Source organism: Stylophora pistillata, chromosome 9, assembly GCF_964205215.1.
Source record: "Stylophora pistillata chromosome 9, jaStyPist1.2, whole genome shotgun sequence".
In the NCBI taxonomy this organism is placed as follows: Eukaryota; Metazoa; Cnidaria; class Anthozoa; order Scleractinia; family Pocilloporidae; genus Stylophora; species Stylophora pistillata.
The window spans coordinates 13,573,693-13,599,485 of NC_142527.1; the positions used below are offsets into that span (position 1 = coordinate 13,573,693).

General features: G+C 39.5%; 2 protein-coding genes and 3 pseudogenes across 4 annotated transcripts; 3 read left to right on the plus strand and 2 right to left on the minus strand.

The window, feature by feature from the left end:
* LOC148723406 (uncharacterized) overlaps positions 1 to 25,793 on the plus strand; it is a 303,906-nt pseudogene that overhangs the window by 154,471 nt on the left and 123,642 nt on the right.
* Positions 1,981 to 4,624, plus strand: LOC148723428 (uncharacterized; annotated as a pseudogene). The gene is made up of 2 exons (XR_015991605.1): positions 1,981 to 2,331; positions 2,523 to 4,624. The product of XR_015991605.1 is annotated as an uncharacterized LOC148723428 (transcript).
* LOC111332198 (uncharacterized) lies at positions 3,750 to 6,547 on the minus strand. The gene is made up of 4 exons (XM_088732911.1): positions 6,136 to 6,547; positions 5,085 to 6,008; positions 4,626 to 4,745; positions 3,750 to 4,365 (listed from the first exon to the last, which is right to left on the minus strand). The coding sequence occupies exons 1-4, from the start codon at positions 6,472 to 6,474 to the stop codon at positions 3,895 to 3,897; spliced, it is 1,854 nt and encodes a 617-aa protein (XP_088589037.1). The 5' UTR covers positions 6,475 to 6,547; the 3' UTR covers positions 3,750 to 3,894.
* LOC111346718 (uncharacterized) lies at positions 9,648 to 13,131 on the plus strand. Of its 2 annotated transcripts, XM_022953988.2 has the most exons (3): positions 9,648 to 10,200; positions 10,479 to 10,771; positions 11,624 to 13,131. In XM_022953988.2, exons 1-3 carry the CDS (start codon positions 10,030 to 10,032, stop codon positions 12,738 to 12,740), a joined length of 1,581 nt encoding a protein of 526 aa, XP_022809723.2. In that variant the 5' UTR covers positions 9,648 to 10,029; the 3' UTR covers positions 12,741 to 13,131. The 2 variants fall into 2 exon arrangements, with proteins under 2 accessions (XP_022809723.2, XP_022809722.2); XM_022953987.2 differs by having other exon boundaries at positions 9,653 to 10,200; positions 10,479 to 13,131.
* On the minus strand, positions 19,692 to 24,214 carry LOC148723429 (uncharacterized; annotated as a pseudogene).

The window sequence follows — 25,793 nt, forward strand, 5'->3', positions numbered from 1 at the left end:
AATTCAGCACCTTGGCATGTAAGGGAAGTTTTCGATAGTGTGGAGGATCGGGTTGGTTTTGTAAGTACACTACTGACGGAGATTGTCAATGACCATATGCCATTTAAACAAATGCGTGTCAGAGATCAGGATGTACCATATATGAACTCAGAGTGGAAGGAGGCAATACCGGCAAGACGCAGGGCTGCTAGGCAATACAGGAGGACAAATGCTCCAGAGGACTTGATCAATCTTAAAAAGTTTCGAAATGAGGCGACTAGACTGCGTAGGAAAGCAATAAAGAGCTATTGGAAAATGGAAGCCGAGGATCTTAAGAACAAACCACAAGACTTTTATAAAACTTTTATGCCCTTCTTGTCATCAAAGTCAAACTGCAGGCAAGTCTCAGACATTAAGCTTAATATTAACGGGCAAGCTAGTAGTAATAAGGTTGACATCTCCGAGGCTTTTGGGGAGTGTTTTGCAACAATTGCTGATGGTATTGGCCAATTGGATAGAAATAAGTGCTCTGTGGGTGATTTTGACAATCACAGCAGTTTGATGGCCATAAGGGCGGCTAACCACGATAATAGTCAGTTCTTCTGTTTCCAAAACGTTAAACCTTGTAAAGTAGAGGACAGGCTTAAAAAGCTGAAGCTAGGCAAGGCTATGGGCTGGGACCTAATCTCCCCGAGGGCACTTATATCTGGGGCTAGTGAATTGGCTGTACCACTTGCCAATCTGTTTAACATCTGCATTGAGCAGGGGCATTGGCCAACTGACTGGAAGAAGGGAGAATGGACCCCAGTTCACAAGAAAGACAACCAACTGCAAAAAGAAAACTATCGTCCTGTGACTGTGCAAATTGTTATTAATAAAATCTTTGAGGAACTCCTTTCTTCCCAAATCACTGGTAACTATAATAATCGGCTGTGTGACCATTTGACTGCATATAGAAAGAGGAACAGTTGCGAGACTACCTTGTTATACCTGACTGAGAGCTGGAGGCACTCATTGGACAATGGGGAGTGTGTAGGTGTGTTGTCAACAGATATGAGTAAGGCGTTTGTTTGTCTGTTCCCACCACTCATGCTGGCTAAACTAAGAGCATACAGCTTTGATGATGTCAGCCTCAAACTCATGGCATCATATTTTGAAAATCGCAAAGCAAGAGTGAAGCTAGGGAACACAACAAGCAGATGGAGGAAGATGGTAAGAGGGTGCCCTCAAGGCTCTTCTCTAGGCCTTTGATGTGGAATCTTTATCAGGATGATCTGACTTATGTAATGAAGTCGAATATCTCCATGTATGCGGATGATCACCAGTTTTTCGAAGCAAGTAAAGATGTCCAGCTAATCCAAACAAGATTACAGGAGAGTGCAGTTGCAGCAACAAGTTGGTATAAAGAGGACTGTTTTACAGGGAAACTTTACCAAATATGGTAGCATGCTCTTTAGCAAGCAAAAAGATGCCAATATCAATATTGACATAGACGGTAATAGAGTTTCCCACTATCAGAACATTAGATTATTAGGTGTACGCATTGATTCTCAATTGACCTTTAATGTCCACATAAGTGAGATTTGCAAAAAGGCTAGTCAGAGAGTGGGAGTAATGATAAGGTTGTGCAACTTGATACCAACCACTGCTAAGCTGCAGCTGTATAAGGGTGCAGTCTTGCCCTATTTGACTTATTGCAGTACTTTATGGCACTTTTGTAGGGGAAGTAATGCAAGAAAAGTGGAGCATGTCCAGGAGAGGGATCTTAGGGCAGTTTTCCGTGACTGGAACGTGAACTATAGGCCTAAATTGCCCACCCTAGTGAACCGTAGATTGCAAGATATAGCAACGATCATGTATAAAGTAAAATTTAAGCTAGCACCAAGCTATATACAAGATTTATTTTCAGCAAATCACACAGTGTATAACTTAAGAGTTAACGAATTTACTATTCCAAGATTTAACTCTATTAATTATGGCAGGCATTCCCTTAGGTATTTAGGACCTGTGGTATAGACCCCTTTCAGATATGACGTCATGACATGTGACCTCGCGAACTGGAGGACAAACAGTTGTAATCAAATAGCACATGCTTGAGGCTGAAGTGAATTTATTGTTGGATTGTTCCTGTCATGGTGAACTTTTGTGCGGTATTTGGTTGCTCAAACCGTTCTAACAGAGAAAAGGACAAAAGTTATTTTCGCATACCTGCAATTGTGACCAGATCGAACGCTAAAAAGCGAGCTTTAAGCATCGAACGTAGAGCGACTTGGCTCTCCAGGATCCGAAGAGAAGATCTAGGGGCTGATCCCAGTGTATTTCACAGAGTTTGCGGGGACCATTTTATTTCAGGTTTGTATCAATGTACTTTATACCACAAATCACGAGGCATAATGATCGGTTTTGGTGATTTTGAACTTTATTCGCTCAGCTCTCGATTCCACACACTTCAGTTTTATGCCCACGATTGAAAGCGTTAAGCGTTATCTTCGTTTGTATATGTTCCGAATGGCAGTTGTTTGATCTCATTCCCATCTACATAGGAAAACCGTCGTCGATTTATGATAAGGAAAACCCGGACTGGGCACCAAATCAGAATCTTGGTTATGATTTCCGTGGCGTTTCAGTGACTAGCAATGAAAGATATGAAAGATCACAAGGAAGGATTGAAAAGCGAAGGAGGAGTGAATGTGCTAGTGCTCTGCTAGAATTGTCCTGTCACCAACCATCAGATGGCATTGAAGATGGAGATGAAGATGCACCCATTATTGAAGAACCCACAGTGAAAGAGTGCCAAACGGAAATTACTTGTGCTTATATATCAGGTTTAGAGAAGGAAAATGCTACACTTAAAGAAAAGTTGAGAATGAACTCCCTCAATGAGGACTCTTTTAAAGAAGACAATGACAAGGTTTTATTTTACACCGGGCTGCCAAATTGGTCACTTTTGTTATGTTTGTTTAATTTTCTTAAGAATTCTAGTCCAGACCTGAAATCATCAAGAGGGATTTTAAGCCCCTTTCAAAAAGTTTTAGTTGGATTAATTTGCATGAGGTTAAATTTGAGAGGGAGGGACTTGGGGTACAGGTTTGGGGGCATTAGTGAGGCCACTGTGTCTCGCACATTTCTGCATGTTGTTGATGTACTTTACCATAGGCTTAAACCTTTGATAATCTGGCCTGACAGGGATGCTCTTTGTAAAACCCTACCAATGGACTTCCGCAAGCACTGCCCAAACTGTATTGTTATCATTGACTGTTTTGAAATATTTCTGGACCGCCCTTTGAATCCTCTTGCAAGGGCCCAGACCTTTTCATCATATAAACACCATATACTGTGAAGTATCTTATAGGTATTACTCCCCAAGGTACTGTAAGTTTTATTTCAGAAGGGTGGGGTGGGAGGGTTAGTGACAAGCACCTCACAGAAAATAGTGGGCTTTTAGATCATCTTAACCCAGGGGATGTCATTCTTGCTGACAGGGGGTTTGATATCCAAGAGTCAGTGGGATTATTTTGTTCTACAATCAAGATTCCGGCTTTTACAAAAGGGAAAAAGCAACTCAGTGGAATTGAGGTGGAGCAAACCCGCAGGATAGCAAATGTTCGCATTCATGTGGAGAGGGTAATTTGGAAATATTCGCAAGAAATATAGCATTCTGAGTGCTACTCAGCCAATTGATTTTGTCACTGTACGCAATGGGGATGTAACTACCCTAGATAAGATCGTAACAAGTTGTTGTGCCCTAGTGAATATGTGTGACTCAGTAGTTCCATTTGATTAAACATTTTAATATTAGCCTTATCTTAAATTTCCACACGACAATTTTTAACTAGTTCACAAAAAGGTGTATTTGAATCTCATGATAGAAAAATGTAGAAGTTCTTGGGTTGGTTTTATCTGTTTAAAAAAAAATTACTCAAATATTGTCAGTATTGTTAACTTGAGATTCCACCCATGCTGTAACTGCCTACTCGCTTCGCATAGTTTTCCCTTTTCGTCGCTTTTGGCAATCTGGACAGTACCATGTATTGATTTTGGAAACGTGTTTAATTTTAAACATTCCAAGTGAAACCACTGATAGCTGCACCTTCCATCATCACATCCAACCATTTGCCCATGTTCCTCACCCCTACAATAACAAAATTCATTAACATTCCCCCCTTCCACTGTAGCAGACCCATCTGCCGAAGATGTGACTGGTCTCGAGTACCATCGGCCAATAACCTCAGGTAAAATTGCTCGCACAAAAAACTCTTTTGCTTTAGGAACCTTCTCCTCCCAAAACAATTTGTCTGGAAAAATTCTCTCAATAAAAAGACCCTTTTTAGTCCAAACAACAAAATCAATATATTTCAAATCTGTGCACATCAGCTGCAACTGGACCTGTTGAAAAAAAAAAATACAAAGGATCAAAACCTTACTGCTATTTACAATTTAGCATCAATATTGTTATTGCAGCAGCCTAATATCTCACATACCATCTCATATTCTACAAACTCAGACAAGAACACTTGCCAAGGTTTTTGTCTGTAGCTGAAATATTTGTAAAACTGCTCTTGAAAGGGTTCCATTATATAACACAGGTACAATTTCCCAAAATTAATGAAAATGTAACATTATTAAAATTTTAACCTATGGTGTACCTGGTAATAATATTGGTGATTTCGCTTAAGTCGATGTGCTCCTGTTGTTGTCACCTCCAAGCAAAAATTCTTGTCCTGGGCAGACGTGGAGATGTCATCATTCTTGTGACAAAACGGACACTAACAAAAAATCAAAGGTCATGGAAGTGTAATGTCTTCAGTTTATTTAAAACGATCCAAAATTCAGCCTTGGAATTTCAAATCAAAATGACCAAAAGAATCCAAGGATTAGGAATGTCTTTCCTAAGTCACTGGTTGAGAAATTGAACATGTTATATTTGTTAATTAGAAAGGTCAATGAAACCTGCTATTTGCAAACATGAGCTGACCTGGCCATATCTGTTGCAGATTAACATTAATAAACTATCTTACATTATTGAAAAAGTCATCTGGTATCTTTACTACAAAATCTAACATATCACCGCCATATAAAAACTTCACCCAAGCACAAATTAATACCTTAATTTCACATGCACCAGCTCCACAGCAATCACAGCACACTAACCCATCTGGTGATGCTCCAAGGTAGGGGTGGTCTGTGCTCACAGAGAGGCCTGAATATGACATACTGAAGTTCTTGTGTTTCCCTTTTTGAAAACTTGCATAGGTTTCCTTGGCTACTTTTTCATGCTGGCAGCCCCACTTAGTGGCCTCTGTGTTGAACCGTGCCATTTCTGGGTGGCATATGCTCATGATTAGGGAATGTGAAGGGCAAGAGGGATCTGTGTGACAGGCATTCTTAAACTTGGATGCTGTTATGCGCCCAGTCCTCATTCTAAACCAAAGTCTCGAGTCTGCCTGATCTCGAGTCCTTTCCTCCACCAATGCCTGTTGTTTCTTAGTGACTTGAATTTCTTCAACTATTTCGTTGGCCTTTTCCAGTAAAGTTGGGTAGTCTGCATTAGCTAGGCTTTCATCATACAAATTGGACAGCACATCAGGTAGATCAGGAGTTAGAGACTTTGGAACATAGAAAACTGCATGGTCAGGAATTAGGGACAAAACAGCTGGCTTAGAAGGGCACTTATTGATGTTATTAAAAAATTCAGTAAGTTCAGCCTCTGAAGGGGCTCCAACAGATGATTCTTTGATGACTGAAGCAGCACTGGAAGGAGTTTTAGAAAATTTGATATCTTTTACTCTGGAATAAGGCACAGATTTCACGGCTGATGGAAGAACCCAATAGGCTTTCTTTTCTGTGACTGTCAGAGAATCCCTTCGTTTGCATCCAGCTTCAATAGCCCACAACAGTGAAGCAACATGAGAGCAGCTCTCACCCAGGCCAGCCATGCAGTCACAGTGGGCAGAAACCACTTTCCCTGGCTTTTCGCAAACCACCCAGGGGGTAAGGGGCTTTTCCGACATCCTCTGAGAATGATTAACCTAAAGATCAAACATTGAAGGCATAAGTAAACTTGCTTGGAAAAGCAACTGCGATAACATTAAGTCATGGTAGTTGCCATGATCACATGCACATGCCACAATCAAATTTGCAGTTCTTGTATCTTACCTTCGCAATTAAGAGACGATTCTCGCCAAATTTCTTGCTTAAAATTTCCCGCACCCATCCGTTCGCAAAATTTTGATAGCAATCCAAGCTCTTGTAGTTCATTAGTTGATCTTCAGTGTAAGGACTTTTCTTGAACAGGAGATACATTCCAACGTGTATGTATGTCACGTTCGGCCAAGAATCTACATCATCTATCCACTCGTTTCGCAGAATTTTGTAAGGATCTTCTCCGTCAACATCTTTCAACTTCTCTAAATACCTTTCCTTAGCGTCTTTCAACTGCAAGCCCTCAAAATACCCGGGTAAAAACCCTCGCTTTGTAGTGCCTCGTGCTGCCATTTGTAAACAAACTTGAAGTTGTCCTCCAGTTCGCGAGATCACGTGTCATGACGTCACATCTGAAATGGGTCTATAGGCTAAGCTACCTTCCTGTATGAGGACGTTGAATTCACTAGCGGATGTTAAGAGGGCAGTTAGAGGAATGGATTTGAAAATGTTAATGGACGATGATGGCTGTGTGGGCTGCTTGGTTCGCAGTGCATGATTCTTAGTTATATCTTAATTAGGCTCAGACTATTCCTCCCCCCCACGTCTTTGCAGTGCATGATTCTTAGTTATATCTTAGTTAGGCTCAGACTATTCCTCCCCCCCCCACGTCTTAAGGTCCCCTAGCCTAATTCTGCTGACCACAAATTTTATGCTATTTAATCGTATATTAATACTTAGTTATTTATTATTTTATCTAAATTATCTTGTTGTGTCCTTACTTAGTGGTTTTATTAGTGCTATTGTATAATTGACACATGAATAAAGTTCATCATTCATCAACATGTGATCACACCCTCCGTTTCACGGACATTTATGTGGGATGGCCTGGGTCTGTTCATGATGCTAGAGTCCTGAGAAATTCCCCCTTGTACCATGTAGCTAACAACCTTTTTCCAAGTGACACCCATCCTCTTGGGGATTCAGCATATCCATTCCAAAAGTGCGTAATACATTAGCCTGAATAATTCTGCTGAAGTTTTGTGTGTATTCTGTTTGCTGATGAAAGTATACATAGTCCTTTTGCCATCCTGTTTCCTCTGTAAACACAGAGATGTAATAATAATAATGATTTATAAAAGTCCTTAGTTTTATAAAATTTTAACACATCTGACAACCTGGCATGCATCTTTGTACTCCTTTATATGATAGAATCATATAATTCTGACATTCAGTCAGCAGTTACTAGCCATTACTTCTTAGTGAAATGTGATACATTCTTTTCCTTAGGTGGTTGCTGTCACCATTCAGAGACAACAATCACTTAAAAGGACCACAAATTTCCTATAACAGTGAGCATGCCCAAACACGTCAACCCATTGAAAGAGCCTTTGGTTTGTTAAAGGGCAGATGGAGGCGCTTGAAGTATGTTGAAATGGAGAATGTTGAGGATGTTCCATCAGTGGTTTCCGCAGCATGTGTTCTGCACAATTTTTGTCTCGTCATCAGTGATGGGAGAATTGAAGATGACGATGATGATGATAATGATGATGACCAAATTCCTTTTCCAGTTCCTAGGCCGCAAGCAGTTGGAAAGAGAAATCAGATGGTCATCTTTCTTCACCGCTAATATTATTTGTTAATTTTTTCTTGAATGGTCAAATGATTGGAGGACAAAGGGCATATATACAACATACATGTATATACATTGACTTTTTATCACAGTGCTCTGTTTTGCTCATGCATGTATTGGCATGATTTTTGCTAGGTTCTATCCAAGTCAGGTAGTGTTAAAAAAAAATCCTAGATCAATTCAATCAACAAAAGGGAAAGTTCTGTGTTTAAATCTTTGAAATGTTTTTCAAAATTATGGGCCAAACAGGACAAAGAGTGTTGACCTAAAAAATTAAGTAGAAAGAAAGAAAGTCAACCTAAAAAGTTAAACAGATCTAAACAACAGGAAACTAGCTTTAAAAGTCAGACCAGAGTTTATTTTATTTGCCCTTGATCATACCCTAAGCCCTTTAATTCATTCCTTGTGTTTGGAATGGACAATGGAGGCTAGAATGAAAGAACTATAGGACTATGCTACAAATATTCAAATAGAAATATAAAGGAGGCAAATGTTTGAAAGTCAGTCCTTATGTATTATATTGTTAAAACTTATATTCAATTATTAAGCTAAATAATGAAAAAAATTAAAATCACCTGACTAAGGTATTTGACGCCCTCAGAAGACGGCTATGGCAAGTCCTGACTTAACCCAATGGTTAGGGTTGGGGTTGCAGAAATCCATTGACCTTTTTCCAGTATTTTGATGTTAGGGTTACAGTTGGGTTAGGGTTTGAGCAACCCCAAGTCAAGTGACAAGCATTTTCATTGCCCTTCAGCACCCTGGTGCAAGTAGCCAGATGGCAATGGGCTTGCTGAGCCCAAAACATTTTGCACTTACCTGATAATTTAAAAACTGTTACTTGGACTTTGTGTTTTAATCCCAAATTGAGCCCTGGAAGCCTATTGAAAACTACCCTCCCCGTCTAAGTCCCTATTCTTCACTAGGATTCACACAAAACTTTCTAGTTTTACTAATATCATAACTAGTTAACAGCTTGCATAGTGAGAGACATGAAAATAGCAATACAGTGACAAAAGGAAGATTTTATTAAAGCACAATTGTTAAAAGCAATGTTGTTTGCGAGTTGAATACATTGATATGAAAATGATAAGGAGTACATCAGACCGTTTAAATATAAGTAAGAAACCTTTCCCCAACAATAAATGGGAACAAATAATCCTATTGATTTGTGAACACCAAATAAAATAGTGTTATGATATAATGCTTGTTACAAATTTACAAAAAATCGGATAGAGTGAGTACACTTGAACAGTGAAAGAAAATATATGAAGGAATAATAAAAACAAAGAAAACAAGGGATTAGTCTCTAAGATAACTATTAATCCAAAATCCTCACAAATTATGCTCACTCTAATGTATTAGTAAAAAATGACAAGATCACTCTATATAATTATGAATAACCCTATGATACAAAACCAGAAATTGATACTTTTTATATTTTCCTAAGTTTTAAGCTATGTTTTAAGTTAGATACACAGGTTATAATAACCAGCAATGTCAGCATTATTTAGTTTTCTTTCTTTTTGGGACAGGGTCATCTGAGACATTAACCCATGCCTTGTTTTTGTCTTTCCTGCCCTGGGTATTACCAGACTGACAGGTGACAGTGCGTTGCACTCTGATGGTGTTATTGTTATAACCAAATTGGCGCATACCTGGGTTGTTACTTCTACTAAGCTTCCTCTGGTTCCCAAAATACTCCTCAAGGGGATCTTGGCAAAAGTGCTTAGTGAGCACATATTCCATCCCTTCATTCCGTAAAAACTTTGTAGCCTCTACAACTGAACACGCCGGGCAATTTTTGATCTGATTTGGGCCACTGATCTGTCCATAGTGTCCAGTCCTCCAAGAGAAACAATTACTTGGCCTTTCGTAATGCGACCAAGGGGGTATAAGGATGGTAAGATTTGTTCCATTTTCTTGAGACTGGTACCGAAAATGGATTTTGGCGCTAAAGAACGAAATTCTTCGATCTGCAAGCTCTATTTTGATATACAGCTTGCCTTGGTTACTATTGTTTTTCATTCATATTTCTCGCTTTTAAAACTTGTGTTTTCCTTCGTTAAAGGATTGTAACACCATAAACCGAATTAAAGGTTTTTTGAAGCAAATTTTCAGAGAGAGAGAGACTTTGTGTTATTGTTCTCTCTAGCCAAAATAAAAGAATATGATCTGAACTGTGTTTCTATCGTTTCGGTTTGTTACCGGAGGCCGTAGATTTTGAGCAAGGTCAGCTTTTGTCTACCTGTGTTTCGACTCTCCCGGAACACTCAATGGGAAGCAAGAGCAGGAAGAAGCCAAGACGTTCATCGAACGGTTCACAGTGTGATCACTTTCCCGTCGGGGAACTGGCCAGAAGGAGAGCTACTCTTAGAGAGGAATATTTGTCGAAGTCCAAAGAGATTTCTGCCCTACAGAAACGAATTCAGCGACTAAAAAAGAAAGTAAGTCTTGGTATTATTTGTGGTGTACAGAAAGCGATGAGGTAGTCTTAATTGTGATTTTTCGTGCCATGGTTTATAGAGCTTGTAAAACTAAGCATTTCAATCTGTTTTCAGCTAACTCGAGATTATTAATGGCCGTTCAGTTAAAAAATGGTTAAATGATTAATCCTTAATGTTCCGACACTTCAGCTTTTTTGTTCCTTTACTGATAAAAATTTTTATCATGATAATAACAGTAATGATAATAATGATAATTTTGCTTTTTTCTTAACCTTAAGAAAGAGCAGGCACTAAAGACTATAGAAGAATTGGAAACAGACCTGGTGCCTTTACAGAGAACACCAACATTTCAAGTGACTATGAATGCATCCACCATGAGAAAGAGAAGTCCTACTCAACTCACCAGTAAAGGAGTTTTGGATTTACCAAGAAGAAGTGCCAGCAGAAGGCAGTTAGAGACTCTCACTGCTGCAGTAGAGATTAATGGAGGGTCTCCAGAGAGCAGGGCTCCTGCACTTGATGGCATGTTCGCGACTATTTGTAAATATGGCAAGATTGCCGATATATCTAGGTATGTTTGCTCATCACAAAAAGTCAAAAAGGCCACTGTGGCCAAAATAAAAATGCACTGTGCAGAGTATGAGAAAAGTGAGGATAATTTCATCCGTTCCCTTTCACTGCTTTATGCAGGTGGGGTTATCAGTAAAATTAAGTATCAACAGACAAGGTCATCTCTTGTAATGAAAAATACAGGGAGACATACCAAAAAGGGTTTTCTGTCAAAGAGAAGACTTACATATGGGTGGGGTATTCCAGTTCCTAAACCCCTTCCATACAGTGTCCTAATGAACAAAATTGAAGAACTTGATATGGGAGAGGTTATCTCACTAAGAGAAACTTTGTGTCATAACTTACCAGTAGACCAACAAGTTGATGGGGTGTATAGGAACTTGGAGAGTTTCCTACTCATGCTCTGCAAATTCTATTTTGTGACTGATGAATACAGGAAAGATAGTGACAAACTGACCTGGTTTGGTGAGAGGGAGGGAACATTCAAGGTTGCCATTGGGGGTGATGGAGCTCCATTTGGAAAGTGGGACCAATCAATGTCCTGGTTAATTAGTTTTTTAAATGTGGGACCGAGGGTGGCCTCTCCCAATGACAATTTCCTGTTGTTCGGTGCCAACTGTAAGGAGGATCATGAGGTGGTTGTTAGATTCACAGAAAAGTTAGCAGCGGACATCGAGGTAATTGAGAAAAAAACCTACACAGTAATGGGGAAGGATGTTACCTTTACATTTGACCTTATTCCAGGGGATATGAAATTCCTGGCCTTTATCAATGGGGAATTATCTAATTCAGCAAAGTATTTTTCCAGTTTTGCTAATGTTTCTCAAAATGAAAGTAATTCCCTTACTGGCAGATTTGGAGTAGATCAGGATTGTAAGTGGAGACCCTGGCAGTATCGCGAAAGAATTACTACTTCAAAGCAGGTTGTTGAATTCAAAAGAAAACTCCCCACTCATTTAGCTAAGAAAACATTAAGGAGTAAAATCACACAATTTATTGCTGGGAAAAAATCCAGGCAAGAATTTCAACCCTTTATTGGGAAGCTCTGTGACAAAGAGGTTGTTGAACCACTCCACTTGAGGAACAATGGGGTGCAGTATTTACATACAATGCTGCTTGACGTTGCCATTTCTTTCAGTAACCTTCCCAATAAATTAAACAGCCTTAGTGAACTCCCCCAAAACAGTGCAATTTTCAGATATATGAAGGCTATGGAAAGTGATGTCAAAGCAGGGAGAATGAGAAAACAATTAGGCAAGTGGCTTCTTGAAGACAGGGGTAAAGATAAGGATTTCACTTATCGCTTAACTGGTAAAGATTCACGGTTAATCTTACATGGGTTCATGTATTTAGTCAAAGCAATTCAGGGTGACTCAACAGACCCAGAACTTCTACTGAAACTTTTGAAAATTGTCTTTATCGGTACTAAGCTCAGGGATTGTGCTGCAATTTTTTCAATGTACCATCTCACTGAACAAGATCTTGCAAACCTTTCTCAGTTGTGCCATGATTATTTCACTGCAGCTGCTTTGTTTGGTTCTTCAGTATCAGGCACTGTATGGAGTATTGGACATTTAGTCTATGCTCACTCTAAGCTAATGTTTGACAAGTATGGTACAGGGTTGGGTATCAACACAATGCAGGGCAGGGAAGCTAAACATGTGCAAATCGCTAGCTTTGCCAGAAACAGCCAGTACAAACAACGTTGGTATCAGGTTTTTAGACATGACCACATTAGCAAGTTATGGCTTCCTGTCAAGCAACCCTCACTTTTAGCCTATCATCAGTCACATGACACTCTTATTCCTACTCGCATTAGTAAGGATCCCCAACATTACTGCTATTGTGGCTTGGATAAAGAGGCTGACAGTGAACTTTGCTTATTCTGTGGACATGAACTCATGCAGGAGATTAAGAAATCTGTATGTGATGGCAAACCAACACAAGAATGTTTGAGGTACTCCAGATGAATTCAACATGTATTACTTCAAGATACAGTCATCCTGAGTATCTTGTGCGAGGCTGTACCGTGTAGAGATAACCGGGCTGTCCTTGAAGACTAATAGTTATAATAAATTGAGTTGATCAATTATATAACATTTCTGATTTTCCAGAAGGATCATCTTTTTTGAAGTTCAGTTGTGTAGCAATGTAGGCTTTGTTTTCACTTGACAGAGTTGGAAATGTAGCTGTTCATAATGCCTAGGGGCAGCCAAACGTTTTTCTAACAGCATGGCCTTGTTAAATGTGTAATTGTGTTATAAAATCTTAATTATCATTAAAGGATGTTCTATTTTAAACTTAAATGACTGCTCTGTCAGTTAAAAAATAAACTGTAATTCAGTTAGGTGTTCCATGCAATTTCAGGTTTTAGTTATTATGTCAGAAAAAGCACATTGTAATCAACAAACATGAATTTTAAAATGTTAGAGTATAATTTGTAACCCAAAAAAAAAAAAAAGGCCTTGATCAGGACTTTATTGAGATGTTTGTCTCTGAAATCATTAAAGGAAAATGATTGAGCAATGGCAAGTGTCATTGATATGAGTCCTTTATTCAATGTTGACGGATCCCATAAGAATTCCAGTGTCCATAATGAAATTTTGCCCTCAAAATCTCCTCTTTACCATTGTAGATCATAATTCCCTTCTTCTGATCATTGACAATAAGTTTTGCCTCTCCTTTTCCTTCACCAAGTTTTTTTCTGAATCCACCACAATCTTCAAATTGATCAAAGAGATTGCATAACCTTCTAAGGCTTGAAAATGTAATGGCCACAGATCCTGGTTTGGTTTCAACCTCTATCCCATACCTTGTCACCCCAAGAATCTCCTTTTCCAGAAGGTCAAAGACCTCCTGTGGCATGGGAAGTTCGAAGCAAACCATCCACGGATGTAGTTTGCTCATTCTTGGGCTTAGACGGCGGTATATGGCAGTCTTTGCGCGAATCATGCATCTTTCTAGAATGGGGTAAAGTTGGCCGATGCAATATTTTGGTCGTTCACGAATACCTCCAAACTTCGCTTTCACTACCGCTTCGGAAAGCTTGTTAAGCTCTTTAATAGTAACATCTAAGTCCCTTAGTCTGTATGCGTTTGATATTCGCCGCTCAAACTTTGATTTTTCCCGCTTCAGTGCCTCTTTTATTGAAATAATTAGTTCCCCTTCGGTAGCTTCAGGTTGATCCGCCATGTTGAATTTTGTTCAACTGAACCCCAGATCTTCTGCGGCCAAAATAAAAGTTGGCCCAATTTCGAGCTATAATTTCCTGGCGTGGAATGAACTGTGATTTTTAAGCCTTCGTAGGTTTGCCAAGAGAGAAACATCCTGTTCCTAGCATTGTTGGTGTACTCACCAGGACGATTAGCCACACTCTCTCTCCAATTTCTTAAATAACCAAGGAAATCATTGGTTAATCAGGCAAACCGTTGATCATTCACTGATGAATATGGCTTGAGAAATGGCTTTCTTTTACGTACATGCTCGTGTTGGTTGCGAACATTCAGACAATCGAAGAAGTTGTCCATCATTTTGCACAATTTAGATGTGGCGATGGTGTCAGGAGGACCAAATGACTTTAGAACATTTGCTACTGAAACACTGAGGATATGGACAACAAGGTTGACTCTCATTGTAGAGTAAGCACTGAGCTTAATATGGTCATAAGTTAGCCAGGGAAGTAGCTTTAGGCCATTGTCAAGGTCTTGATGAAAGAGCTGGATAAAATGTTGCCAGAGGATATAGTGGCCATCATTCCACATGTACAGTACCTACAGAATAAGACATTGGTTATTACTATCAATCACTAAATCAAACTATTGCCTTATCATAGTTTACACCTAAATCATTATGTGAATTCACCCAAGACATGTAAATCTACCCAAGAAATGTAAATCCATCCAAGTTTTCGAGGGAGTTCCCAATCACAAACCCCCTCCGTACATAAAAATCTTATTGTTTCTAACCATAGTAACCATATACGATGAATATATGAAGTTCATATATTTTGAACTGCGGTTATAGATATGTATATGATGCACGATTCTTGCAGTAGAGAGCGCTATTTATGCAATAGCGAAAATCAGACCCGAAAAAATCAGGCCTGTACGGGATTTGAACCACTGACCTCTGCAATACTAGCGCAGCGCTCTACCTAGTATCGCAGAGGTCAGTGGTTCGAATCCCATACAGGTCTGATTTTTGCTATTGCATAAATAGCGCTCTCTACTGCGAGGATCGTGCATCATATACACATCTATAACCGCAGTTCAAAATATATGAACTTCATATATTCATCGTATCTGATTTATCATCACGGGTTTATTATGAATCAACTTAACGGCCTGCTCCCAGTTGGCTTGTTAGCTCAATTGGTAGAGTGCTTCACTAGTATCACAGAGGTCAGTGGTTCGAATCCCGTACAGGCCTGATTTTTCAGGTCTGATTTTCGCTATTGCATAAATAGGGCTCTCTACTGCAAGGATCATGCATCATATACGCATAGTAACCATGTTAGCTAATGTTATCTAATCAAAATACCAATAATTCTAGCTTGATTATATTATTTCACCTCTTACTAAAAGCAAGGGAAATGTTCTACTCTATTGTCAATTATATGAATAAATCATACAATTTCTAATATGGATGCATTGAAAATGCAAATTTTATTATGTGAAATTATATCTCAACAATAACAGTTTGAAATATATCGACTTACTGAGTACATGTACATGACCAGAGCTGTAAACACAATTTCTTGTAGTCTTAATGAGATGGGGAGCATCAGAAAAAAAAAATATGAAACTGTTGGGTGCATAGAGAGGTTCACAGTCCGATAGCACACATCAGTTCAAGCATTACCATCAAGAGGTTGGTGCATTCTGTACAATGCTCGGTTGGGTGACGCTCCATCTGATGTACTTGCAATCACCCAAAGATTACAAGTTAACTCAAGCACACATACTGCTTGCCAAAACAATGGCATAAGCTGATAAGATGTAATCCCATCAGTGGAAAAATAGGCTAAGCTGAACTTCAACTCAGTACAGAGACCTTTGATATAAAAGACCATAGCATGGCTTGCAATCTTGTCAGCTTCTTCAAGTGTTCCAAAGTTAATATCAGGATCTCCTAGGTCAAGGAAACCAATTAGTTCCCCAGATACTTTGTTAAATACCAGATTTGACAAAATTTTCATTTCGTAAAAAAGGAGCACAGTGTATCGTTGCACACCAAAGTAGCTGTTTGTAATAACTCCTCAAGTGCTTCATCTTGAATGCCAGCTTTGGACCGTATACAATTTCTATGGTCCCTTGGCTTGGCAGTACAGGGATGTTAATTCCTGAGCTCTTCGTAGCACGCTGGGGACTTGGTAGCAAGTGACAAGCAGTATCGAATGATCATTGGATGGTATCGGACGCCAGTTTTACTCTTCATCATTAATTTATTCTGCTGGTGCCAGACAAGATCCATGAATGGAGTGATATTTTCATTGGATGTCCACAATATACTTGTAATGTCATTGCTTAACTTTTCTATCTCTGCTTTCATTTCTTCAAGCTTTCGTTCTAGTTCTGCACACTTAAGCCTCTTTGTTTTTAGGGTTAGCTTTATTCTCTTTGGTGTTGTGTGAGAGATTGGAGCAAACAAATGAGCAGGCTGAGCAAGCTTTCTTTGCTTTGCTTTCTGATCCACCCCTGACTTGTGAGATTATATCAGTGCTCACCATCCTCCAACAAAACTTCACAGTCCTGCGTTCTCCAATATTCCAGCTGTGGGAATATCTCATAATCATCTCTGAATAATGGATCCACTGACTTCGGTATAAATTGGATGACAGTTCAAATGGTCTCACTCCAGGGCAAATCAAGAGAACATCAATTCTCTTGATAAGTTCAGAGACTGTGATGTTCATTACAGATCGCAAGGTTTCAATATAAATCACATGATCATCTGGCAGAAACCATCCAAACACAGACACAGAAAAACCAAGACTATCATCGATGGTGAGCTGAATCTTTCGTAAGACAAGCAGAGAACTCTTCTTTGTCAGTACAATTGGATCGATTGCTTCCTCTAAGATCCACTCACTTAGACTTTTCAAAGATTTCACTTAATCTTTAAAGTCACTGTAACATTTTTTAGGAGCTACTTCTGGGATTTTGTTGACTACGCTTCCAGGTGAGCATGTAAAGATGAAACAATTTTAGTGTAATAGAAAAAATCCAAGTCCCAGATGGGACTTGAACCCACGACCCTCCAACGCTTCCAGGTGGACGCACATTTACTGGTGTTGTGAAGCTACGCCTCGAGATGTTTACTGTTAGCAAGGCACCAAACTTTGGTTTCTTTTTCTGCATCTTTTTAGATTGAACTAGAGTAGAAACAATCACAAACAAACAGAATTAGAATATAAGGTTTGAAGTTTATTAAAGCTCAAGTTAACCGATAAGCTATGCATATAACCACCGTGCAGATTATGTCTAAGATCACGTGTAGTTAAACTTATAAGATTGCATTTAATACTTACAAATCTCAATATCCTCGGACCTAAAATGCTTTTCGCATATAAAGCCACGATCACTGTTGATCTGGCGCTTGAAGTCTTTGTCTACAACGCGTGTTTTGGTCAATTTGTTCATCCAAAGTTCTCGCCATTTCTTGTATTCGGCATTGCGAGGGGCAGGAAGTTTCCAGATGCCAATTCCTTTAGTTTTGCAGGACGCACCGCAACCAAAAACAGAGCAGTTATGTCTAGGCATTCCTTCTTCATTTATTGATATATTCAAGCATAAGAAGGAATAGTGATATTATAAATGTAAAACTTACCGTCATCAATACAATGCTCACATGTGAGACGCCATCTTGAATCTATGTGATGCACAGTCACGCTAGGTTGAACTTGAAAAACCAAAACAATAACCTATCCCTTTGAAGTTTGCCGGTGTCACAGTGATAAGTGTACCCCCGTGATATGTGTATCCCCACACACATATCACTAGTGATAGGTGTACCCCTGGTAGGGATACACAAAAGACTGAAGCTTTGCACCCGGGCCTCTTAGAGCTTCAAAGAAAACGTGGTGGCTATGAGGAACAAATTTTGTGGTTTTATATTTTAAAGTTTCCGATCCAAAATATAAACGGAAGAAGATCACAATGCAACTGAATAACAAGGTAAGAGGTGTTTTTATATTTCCAAAACCTTAAAAATAGTTACATGGATTTCAGTCGTTTCACCAGCATTTAATTGAAGTACCAACGATTAGTTCGCTTGAGCCACTGCTCGAAACTAGCGTTTGTGCTGTCATTTGCGACAACTTAAAAGTGTGTTTGCGCAATAAGTTGTTTTGGTGGATTAAAGGTCTAGAACTTTACCGCGTGTGGAAACTATTTCGTGTTCACATTCCGTAGTTCACATCAATCACTCACTATACATCAAAACCATTTGAATTCATTTTTAAATGGGGCTTCTATGTTGTTGATATTTTTTTTTGTTTGTTTTTGTTTTGAAATCTGTACGGGCCTTGACAACCAAGTCCTTATCATGGTAACCGAAGTCTTGGTTTTCCAGTATTTGCCAGTATGGACAGCATGGATACTTTTCTGCACTGTTTTTGTTCTGTCTAATAAGTGCTCATAAAAACAACAGGCCAACTAATTTGAAATACATGCGAAAGATCAGGTAATTTTATTGATAAGTCAACATGGTTGCATACATAATGAAAATGATTGTTAACTGATAATATTAATCTACTAGTAAAGTGATATCCACTGCATGGTAAGCGATATCTACTTGCAATGTTTCAGTGTTCCTCAAATGTATATGTACTATTTAAAATAAATATTTCAGAGCAAACTTTTGTTCTATTTTATAAATGTCACATATTCTTGTAAAATAGCAGTAAAACTACAAAAAAACTTAACATTGTTTCAAAGCCTAATAATGCTGATTAATTTTTGAACAAGCCACCTGTAAATCAATGGGCAAACTCTAAAACTGGGTTTTTTACGAGGTGAAACCTATCAGACTATGCAAAAAAATATCAACAAACTCCAAGAAGGAAAGTAGCCTCTGGAAAAAGGCATTTATGGATAGGCTTGTTAACAAGGACTAACAAATGGAGATTTTTTCTTTTTCAAATTGATACTTTTTAATGATTTATTCCATGGTATTGATTTAGCACAATGGCTTCATTGAATTACCATTGCCAAAATCATTTACTTTTCCTTTTTCTTGTGATAGTATTTTAGCCCGAGTTGACATTGAAGTGTTTTGGCCTGACATTTTGTTGAATGGTGAGACTTTTTCAGTTTTATGAGGTAGGGGGTTTAATAGTTTCCAAATAAAAATGGTGAGTTTGGAGAGGAAGGGGTTTAACCCAAATAACTACTCTTAAGTGTCACACAATTATGGTAACAAGGGGTGGGGGCAGGGAAAAATTTTGATGAAAAGGGGAAGTCATCACATATTATAGTGACTATCTACCACCCCACCACATAAAAATTGACAGTCCCTAATATTTTCAATAACCATTTGCCTTAAAAAATAGATGTCTGTGTCTAAGCAATTTGGCAGTTATTGCACTTCCATTGAAACCTTTTATACTTGAAAATTTTCTCAGGAATTTTTTGGCAAGCTTGATGGAACCACTTCTTGCAATTGGTGCATTCTGCCATCTGGTCTTTGGCTGGATTGTATGGGAGGCAGCACTCACAGTACACTGGCATGGCAACAGTCTCTTCATAACCAACGCTTGATTTTTCCTCAAAGGGGAATATACCAATGTATCCATTTTTAAGGGAATCTAAGAGATGTGCCCTTATTGCCCGCCTGTTGAACTTAAGTGATGTGGGGTCCATATTATGGCAGAGTGCTGTGGCAAACGCAATCACAAAAACTCCACAGTCTGTCCCATTTGTTTACTGGTCAACAGGAGGGACACAAATTTCAATAACATTGCTGTCTTGGTTGAAAAGAAGGGCATCAATCTGCTCTCTGGTGAATGGCGCAATTCCACTATAAAGACTGTCATAGAGTTTCACTTGGTTGTTGTGGCTGCATCCAATATTACTGATACAAACCCAGTGATTACCACCAGTGTGTAGCACTTGAATGAAGCTGTTCCGCATCACTGGAAACTGTTCTGCCTTCCCAATTGTTGGAGACAGCAGCCCCTCGATATAAGGAAATTGGCGATGCAACAGTTCTTGGGCCATTTGTATTTGATGGTCTGTAAGCATTGCATTTTTGCCAATTATGTCTACATCTTCTTGATTCAGTTTAAATGTAGGCCTTTGCATTTTAGCAATAGATGCTTGGTCCATCCTAGCCTTTTTTCAAAAACTTAACTTCGTCTTCAGCTTCTTTGGCTCCTTGCATTTTTCTTTTCAGGGCCTTTTTCTTTTTCAAGAACTTTCCTTTACTTCTTTGTTGTATTTTTTGCAGGAATGCATCTGCCTCACGATTTCCACCACTCTCTAGGAGATCCTCAGCCTGGTTGTGTGTAATTTGTAATTGCTGACAACATAGGGTAATTAGAGCCTCTGGTAAAAGTACCTCCATTAAGTACTTTTGACTGACCTTTGGGAAGTGCTTTGCTATTAGAGTTACCATGTGATATGTTTGATTTTCCTCAAAGTCCCCAAATGCCACTCTGAACTTGAGATCTACCCTTTCGATCATCTCTTTATCCCTGTCTGATAATATTCTTCCATGGAAAATTTCATGTCACCAGCTTTCCTTGGTGCCAGTGAGTACTTCTGAAAGGTGATCTTTGATTACTTTGTCAAAGCAGGAAGCAATGTCCTTCTTTGAAATGTTCTGTATTTTTTTTGTTTGGTTCAAAGGGCTGGTATTTTGCCAGCTGCTGAGCCCCTGGCTGATTAGGTGGTTTTGGCTGCCTAGAAGGTGCTTGCCGATTAAGTGATGTTTGCTGTTTGCTGTTTGGAAGGTGCTGGCTGATTAAGTGATGTTTGCTGTTTGGAAGGTGCTGGCTGATTAAGTGATGTTGGCTGGCTGGAAGGTGCTGGCTGATTAGGTGATTTTTGCTGGTTTAAAGATGCTGGCTGATGAGGTGATGTTTGCTGTTTGGAAGGTGCTAGCTGATTAGATGATGTCTGCTGTTTGGAAGGTGCTAGCTGATTAGGTGATGTTGGCTGGCTGGAAGGTGCTAGCTGATTAGGTGATGTTGGCTGGCTGGAAGGTGTAGATTGATTAGGTTGTGTTGGCTGGCTGGAAGGTGCTGCCTGGTGATGTTCTTTTGGCTGCTTGGAAGGTGCTTGAAGTTTGGGGCACTTTGACCACGGCATTGGTGTTGGCTGATTGGGTGGTACTTTTGGTTGGGGAACCTTTGTTTGTGGCATCGGTGTTGGCCAGTGGTGTGGGGCTGACTGTTGGTATGGTGTAGGCTGCTTGGATGGTGCTTGTTGGGATCACATTACCTGCTGTATTGTGGCCGTTTTGGTTGGCGATAGCTGCTGGGATTGTTTTGGCTTCTGCAATGGTGTTGCAGGCTGCATAGATGGTACTGGCTGCTGCGATGGCACCTGTTGTTGATGTTGGGGTGCTGTCGCTGAATGCTGAGAAGAACAGTGAGGATGCTGCAATGGTGGTTCTGCTGTCTGCTGGGCTGTGGATTGAACCCTGTACGCTTTGATGTCTTTCATGTTCACTATCCTTCTTAGTTTCTCGCCACTTTTTCCACGTAACCTGCAGGTTCCCTTTTGTAAGTCAACCTCTTCTATGGTGTATGGGCCAGTCCACTGGTCTTCCATTTTGTGCCCCTATTTTGTCTTTTGGAGCATATTGCGGCGTAGAACAGCATCACCCTTCTTCAATCTGCAGTCGAAGCCTCCTTTTCTTTTTAAGAACTGCTTCATTTGCTTTTCTTGTGCAGCTTCTATGTTTCCTTCCACTTTTGGGAAAAGTGCATCTCTTGTGGCTGTCATTTTTTGCACATGCTCCTGGAGGACATCCTCTGAGTTTAATTCCTTAGCCAGTTTTTCAATTTCACTGGGGTCATTATCGACGTGCTTTACACACTTTTGGACTTCAAGAGGCAAACGTGGATGCCTACCATACATTAAATAGAATGGGCTGAACTTGGTGGTGTTTGATCTGTTGGTGTTAATTGCAAAAAGAGCACCATCCGTGTACTCATCCCAATCCTCATCGTGGTCATCCACAATCTTCCTAAGGGTACTAAACAAAAGTGACAAGTGCAGTAAATGGCTTGAACCCAGGTGTAACATGTGAAAGTGGAGGCTGATCGTCCGCGTGAGTGTGGTCCTGAGAAGGACTGTTGTCGTTGGTAGTGACTGACGTTTCGACAACCTGTGCGGAAGTCATCATCAGAGTCAAGTGAATGATTGTTGTCGATAGAATGTTCTTATTCCAGTTCGTGGAAAATGATTGGCACCAACCATTTTACACGAACTGGAATAAGAACATTAGGTAGGTAGTAATTAGATGATGTACTACCTGCTCTTGTAATTCAGATAATATGTAATATTTAACATCTTTGCATTCGCTTCAGTCCGTAGTTTTAACTCTGGAATCCCAAGGACATTACTGAATGGAAATAAACTTTGAAAGCACTAGCTTAGCTGAATGATATTTTAGGTAGCATGTCATGCCCTCTTTCATGTCACTGATAGGAGTTAAGAATTATTTTTAGACAGAAATTGATTGCAACGCTCACTTCTTTATTGACTGGTTTGATCTCTCATCTAGACCATTAGACTCCGGATGATATGCTGATGCGATCCTCTGGTGGACACCAAATGTTGTCATGAAGCGCTCACACACCTGCAACAGAGACAATGCAGCAATGTCATGCAAGCTGCTACACAGATGTCTGTCAAAGGTTTCCGTTGTATACAACGCTCACCTACCTGGTTAATGAATTCTCTACCCTGGTCTGAAATGATGTGAGCAGGGGCTCCATGGTGACAATATGCTTTGTAAAGGCCCTTTGCTACCCTTACGGCACTCTTATCTGGCAGAGGAATTGCCTCTACATACTTGCTAAAGTAATCCGTCATTGTCAGAAGATAGCGGTTTCCTTGGGCAGAAACCTTGCCGGCATCTATTAAATCAATACCGACTAGGTACCAAACTTTAGAAACCACCTTCACGGGATGCAGCACGTCGTAACTTTTGCTTTCACTGGTATTACGTTGACACCAGTCACAATTTCGAATCTGTTTGTGTAAGAGAAGGCCACACTTAGAGAAGCATTGAGAGAATATAGAGAAGCCTCAGATTCTTTTATTACAACATCTATTGGAAGTAAAGAAAAGTCATTGTTTTATAAATATTTTACCATTATTGTTGTAATGCCTTTTATTATATGGCTGTGTCTCACAAGTACTGGAAGCTACCGAATTCACAAATTTGACTGATTATTTCACATGGCTGATCTCGCTGAAAGAATCATGCTCTTTACTTGAGCCCGCTTTTTGCAAAACTGCAACTTTTCAGGGCTCTTTTTTTTAAATAGAAATGTAAAACCTTGGAATTTTATCTGCAATCTAGCTTCTTATGACAAGTTGTCTCGTTTTAAGTTCGTTTAAAATTTTTTTACGAGTCACTTATTTAACTTTGCTGGTCACCACTTATTATATCGACATGTCCTGCAAATGGTACCTCTGAGGTGCCATCGTTCTTAATTTTATTGATCTAATTAGTTATTGAGTTGATCTATCGCTATACATTAAATTTTATAGTTCCTTTTAGATTTACAATTACATTTCAGGGTTGCACTTTGCATGGGTTATTTCTCCCGTAAGCCAATCTTATTATTTTTATTTAAATTTTATAGTTCCTTTTAGATTTATAATTACATTTCAGGGTTGCACTTTGCATGGGTTACTTCTCCCGTTCACCGATCTTATTATTTTTATTTATTCTGATCAACTTTACATTGCAAATATCTACATAGTAAGACCAATAAAGTTGACAGACTGATTTGAGTAAATGCCAACTTTAAAAAATCCAAAATAGTAATTGCCACTGAAACGCTAGTGTTAAGATGCATGAATTGTGACAGACCGTGATGGTATCAAATGTTACGCAACACCAATGCCTCTACGTCTATACATTTTATTAAACTTACCAATTCAACAGTATCCTTGTAGTAAGAGGGCCAGTAGTAGCGCTCCTTAATTTTGTGTATGGTGTTGTCCCGCCCGGCATGGCGCGCAAAAGGTGAAGAGTGACACTCATCGAAAACTGTTGCCTTTTCCTCCTCTTGAATGACCATGCGGTTAAAGGTTAATCCATCGTTACCATGGTCGACGTAGAAAAGCGAGCCTGATTGTACATCAAACCTGAACTGTTTCGAAAGTCTCTGTAACACTCCTTTTTCACGCTTGCTTGTGCCCTCTGGATACTCTTTATCTCTCAAATAATGAACCAGATTTGAATATTTTGTGGCATCCATCTTAATCATTCTCGTAAGATGCGAATTTCCCGCGAAAGAAAGGTCATAAGTATACAAGATCCAACTTCCCAATTTGGGCATTGTTTAATAGAGGAATTTCCGGTGGGTAGAAGCGTTGCGTGAGAACAGTTAAATCAACGTAGCATCTACGGCTAATGGAATAATTTGTTTTATTTAAGAAAGGGTTCCTGGTTCTATAAATATGCGCCCATGGGTGCGGAATTGAAATATTGATTAGAAATTGTTTTTGGTAAAGTGTCTAGCCAAACAAAAGTGCTTCCAGGCCAGGGATACCAATTTTACTGCGATCAACGTTCACTGATATGTGTATCTCAACATATCACAAAACGTTTGCTTCCCACTGTACCTATGAGTGCGATTTTAAAATATTTTCTTGGTTAGAAATTGCACTGGGCTAGAGAGGCCAGGATACACATATCACTACAATCACCTTCCAGTGATATATATCAATAAACATCAGGGGATACACGTATCACAGAAAAGCGATTGCAGTGATGTTAGATCACACTTCTATTAATTTTGACTCAATAATACACTTACAAGCCATACTTAGCTAGTATTTTGCTGGACAGATAAAAGCGCTTGCTTTAGTAAGGGGATACACATACTGACTATGAGTGCCGTGATATGTGTATCCAAAGTGTATCCACAAGATATAATGGGGATACACAGTGATATGTCCATCCCCGACAAACTCGCTGTCGTCTGTCAATTTGGAATCAATAATACACTTACTAGCCATATATAAGCTGAGCTAGTAATTTGCTGGACAGACAAAAGCGCTTGGTTTACCAAGGGATACACATATTGACTGCGATTGCCGCGATATGCGTATCCACATTGTATCCCCAAGATGTATTGGGGATACACATTGTCCGGGTCGGACACATACAGCGGCGTTGATGGCGAATAACAACAGAACAGCTCATTAACCCAACAAATTTAATGACGGTGAAGAATTCCAATGTTTACAAAACCATCCAGTCGCCCTTTCATCACAAATTACGACGCTCAGGGAGCCGTAAAAGCCACATGATGAAAGGCGGTAAACGAAAGAAAAGAAAACAGTTTTTACATACCTAACTCATTCACAAGTGCTTTTCCACGTGCGTAAAGGGGGTCAAAAATAAAAAATTACTACTGAAGGATTGTGGTCTACTGACAAACAAAAAAAATGAGGAACGGGACGGACTAACATAAAACCTTGTTGAGGAATAGCCTCAACATCCCGGGGGATAGGGCTGAGAAAACCGAACAGTTAAGAAATTTGATCTCAACCCAAGTGTTCAGTGTTCAATGTTTAGGTATGTCAATGTTCATAGCGCTCACATCTTCTCTTGGTTTATCATATTGCCTCTTCAAGAAGACACAACTTCGTCATGGGTCGAAGAAGTCTCGAGCTCTTCGTCTTCACTTCTACTGTGTGTACACGAAAGTCTTCACCTGGAAAAACCCTTGTTACACGACCTAACAACCAGTGGCACCTGGGCACGGTATTGTCCACAACAAGGACCAGGTTGTTAACTGCTAAGTTCCGTTTGTTCAGTAACCACTTGTG

Excerpts from the sequence above, each read along its gene's own strand:
- LOC111332198 (XM_088732911.1), bottom strand. The coding sequence starts at position 6,474 with ATGGCAGCACGAGGCACTACAAAGCGAGGGTTTTTACCCGGGTATTTT. Across the intron at positions 6,009-6,135 it reads ATCGTCTCTTAATTGCGAAG|GTTAATCATTCTCAGAGGAT; the intron begins GTAAGATACAAG and ends TTTGATCTTTAG. Across the intron at positions 4,746-5,084 it reads CTGGTGCATGTGAAATTAAG|TGTCCGTTTTGTCACAAGAA; the intron begins GTATTAATTTGT and ends ATTTTTTGTTAG.
- LOC111346718 (XM_022953987.2), top strand. The coding sequence starts at position 10,030 with ATGGGAAGCAAGAGCAGGAAGAAGCCAAGACGTTCATCGAACGGTTCA. Across the intron at positions 10,201-10,478 it reads TTCAGCGACTAAAAAAGAAA|AAAGAGCAGGCACTAAAGAC; the intron begins GTAAGTCTTGGT and ends CTTAACCTTAAG.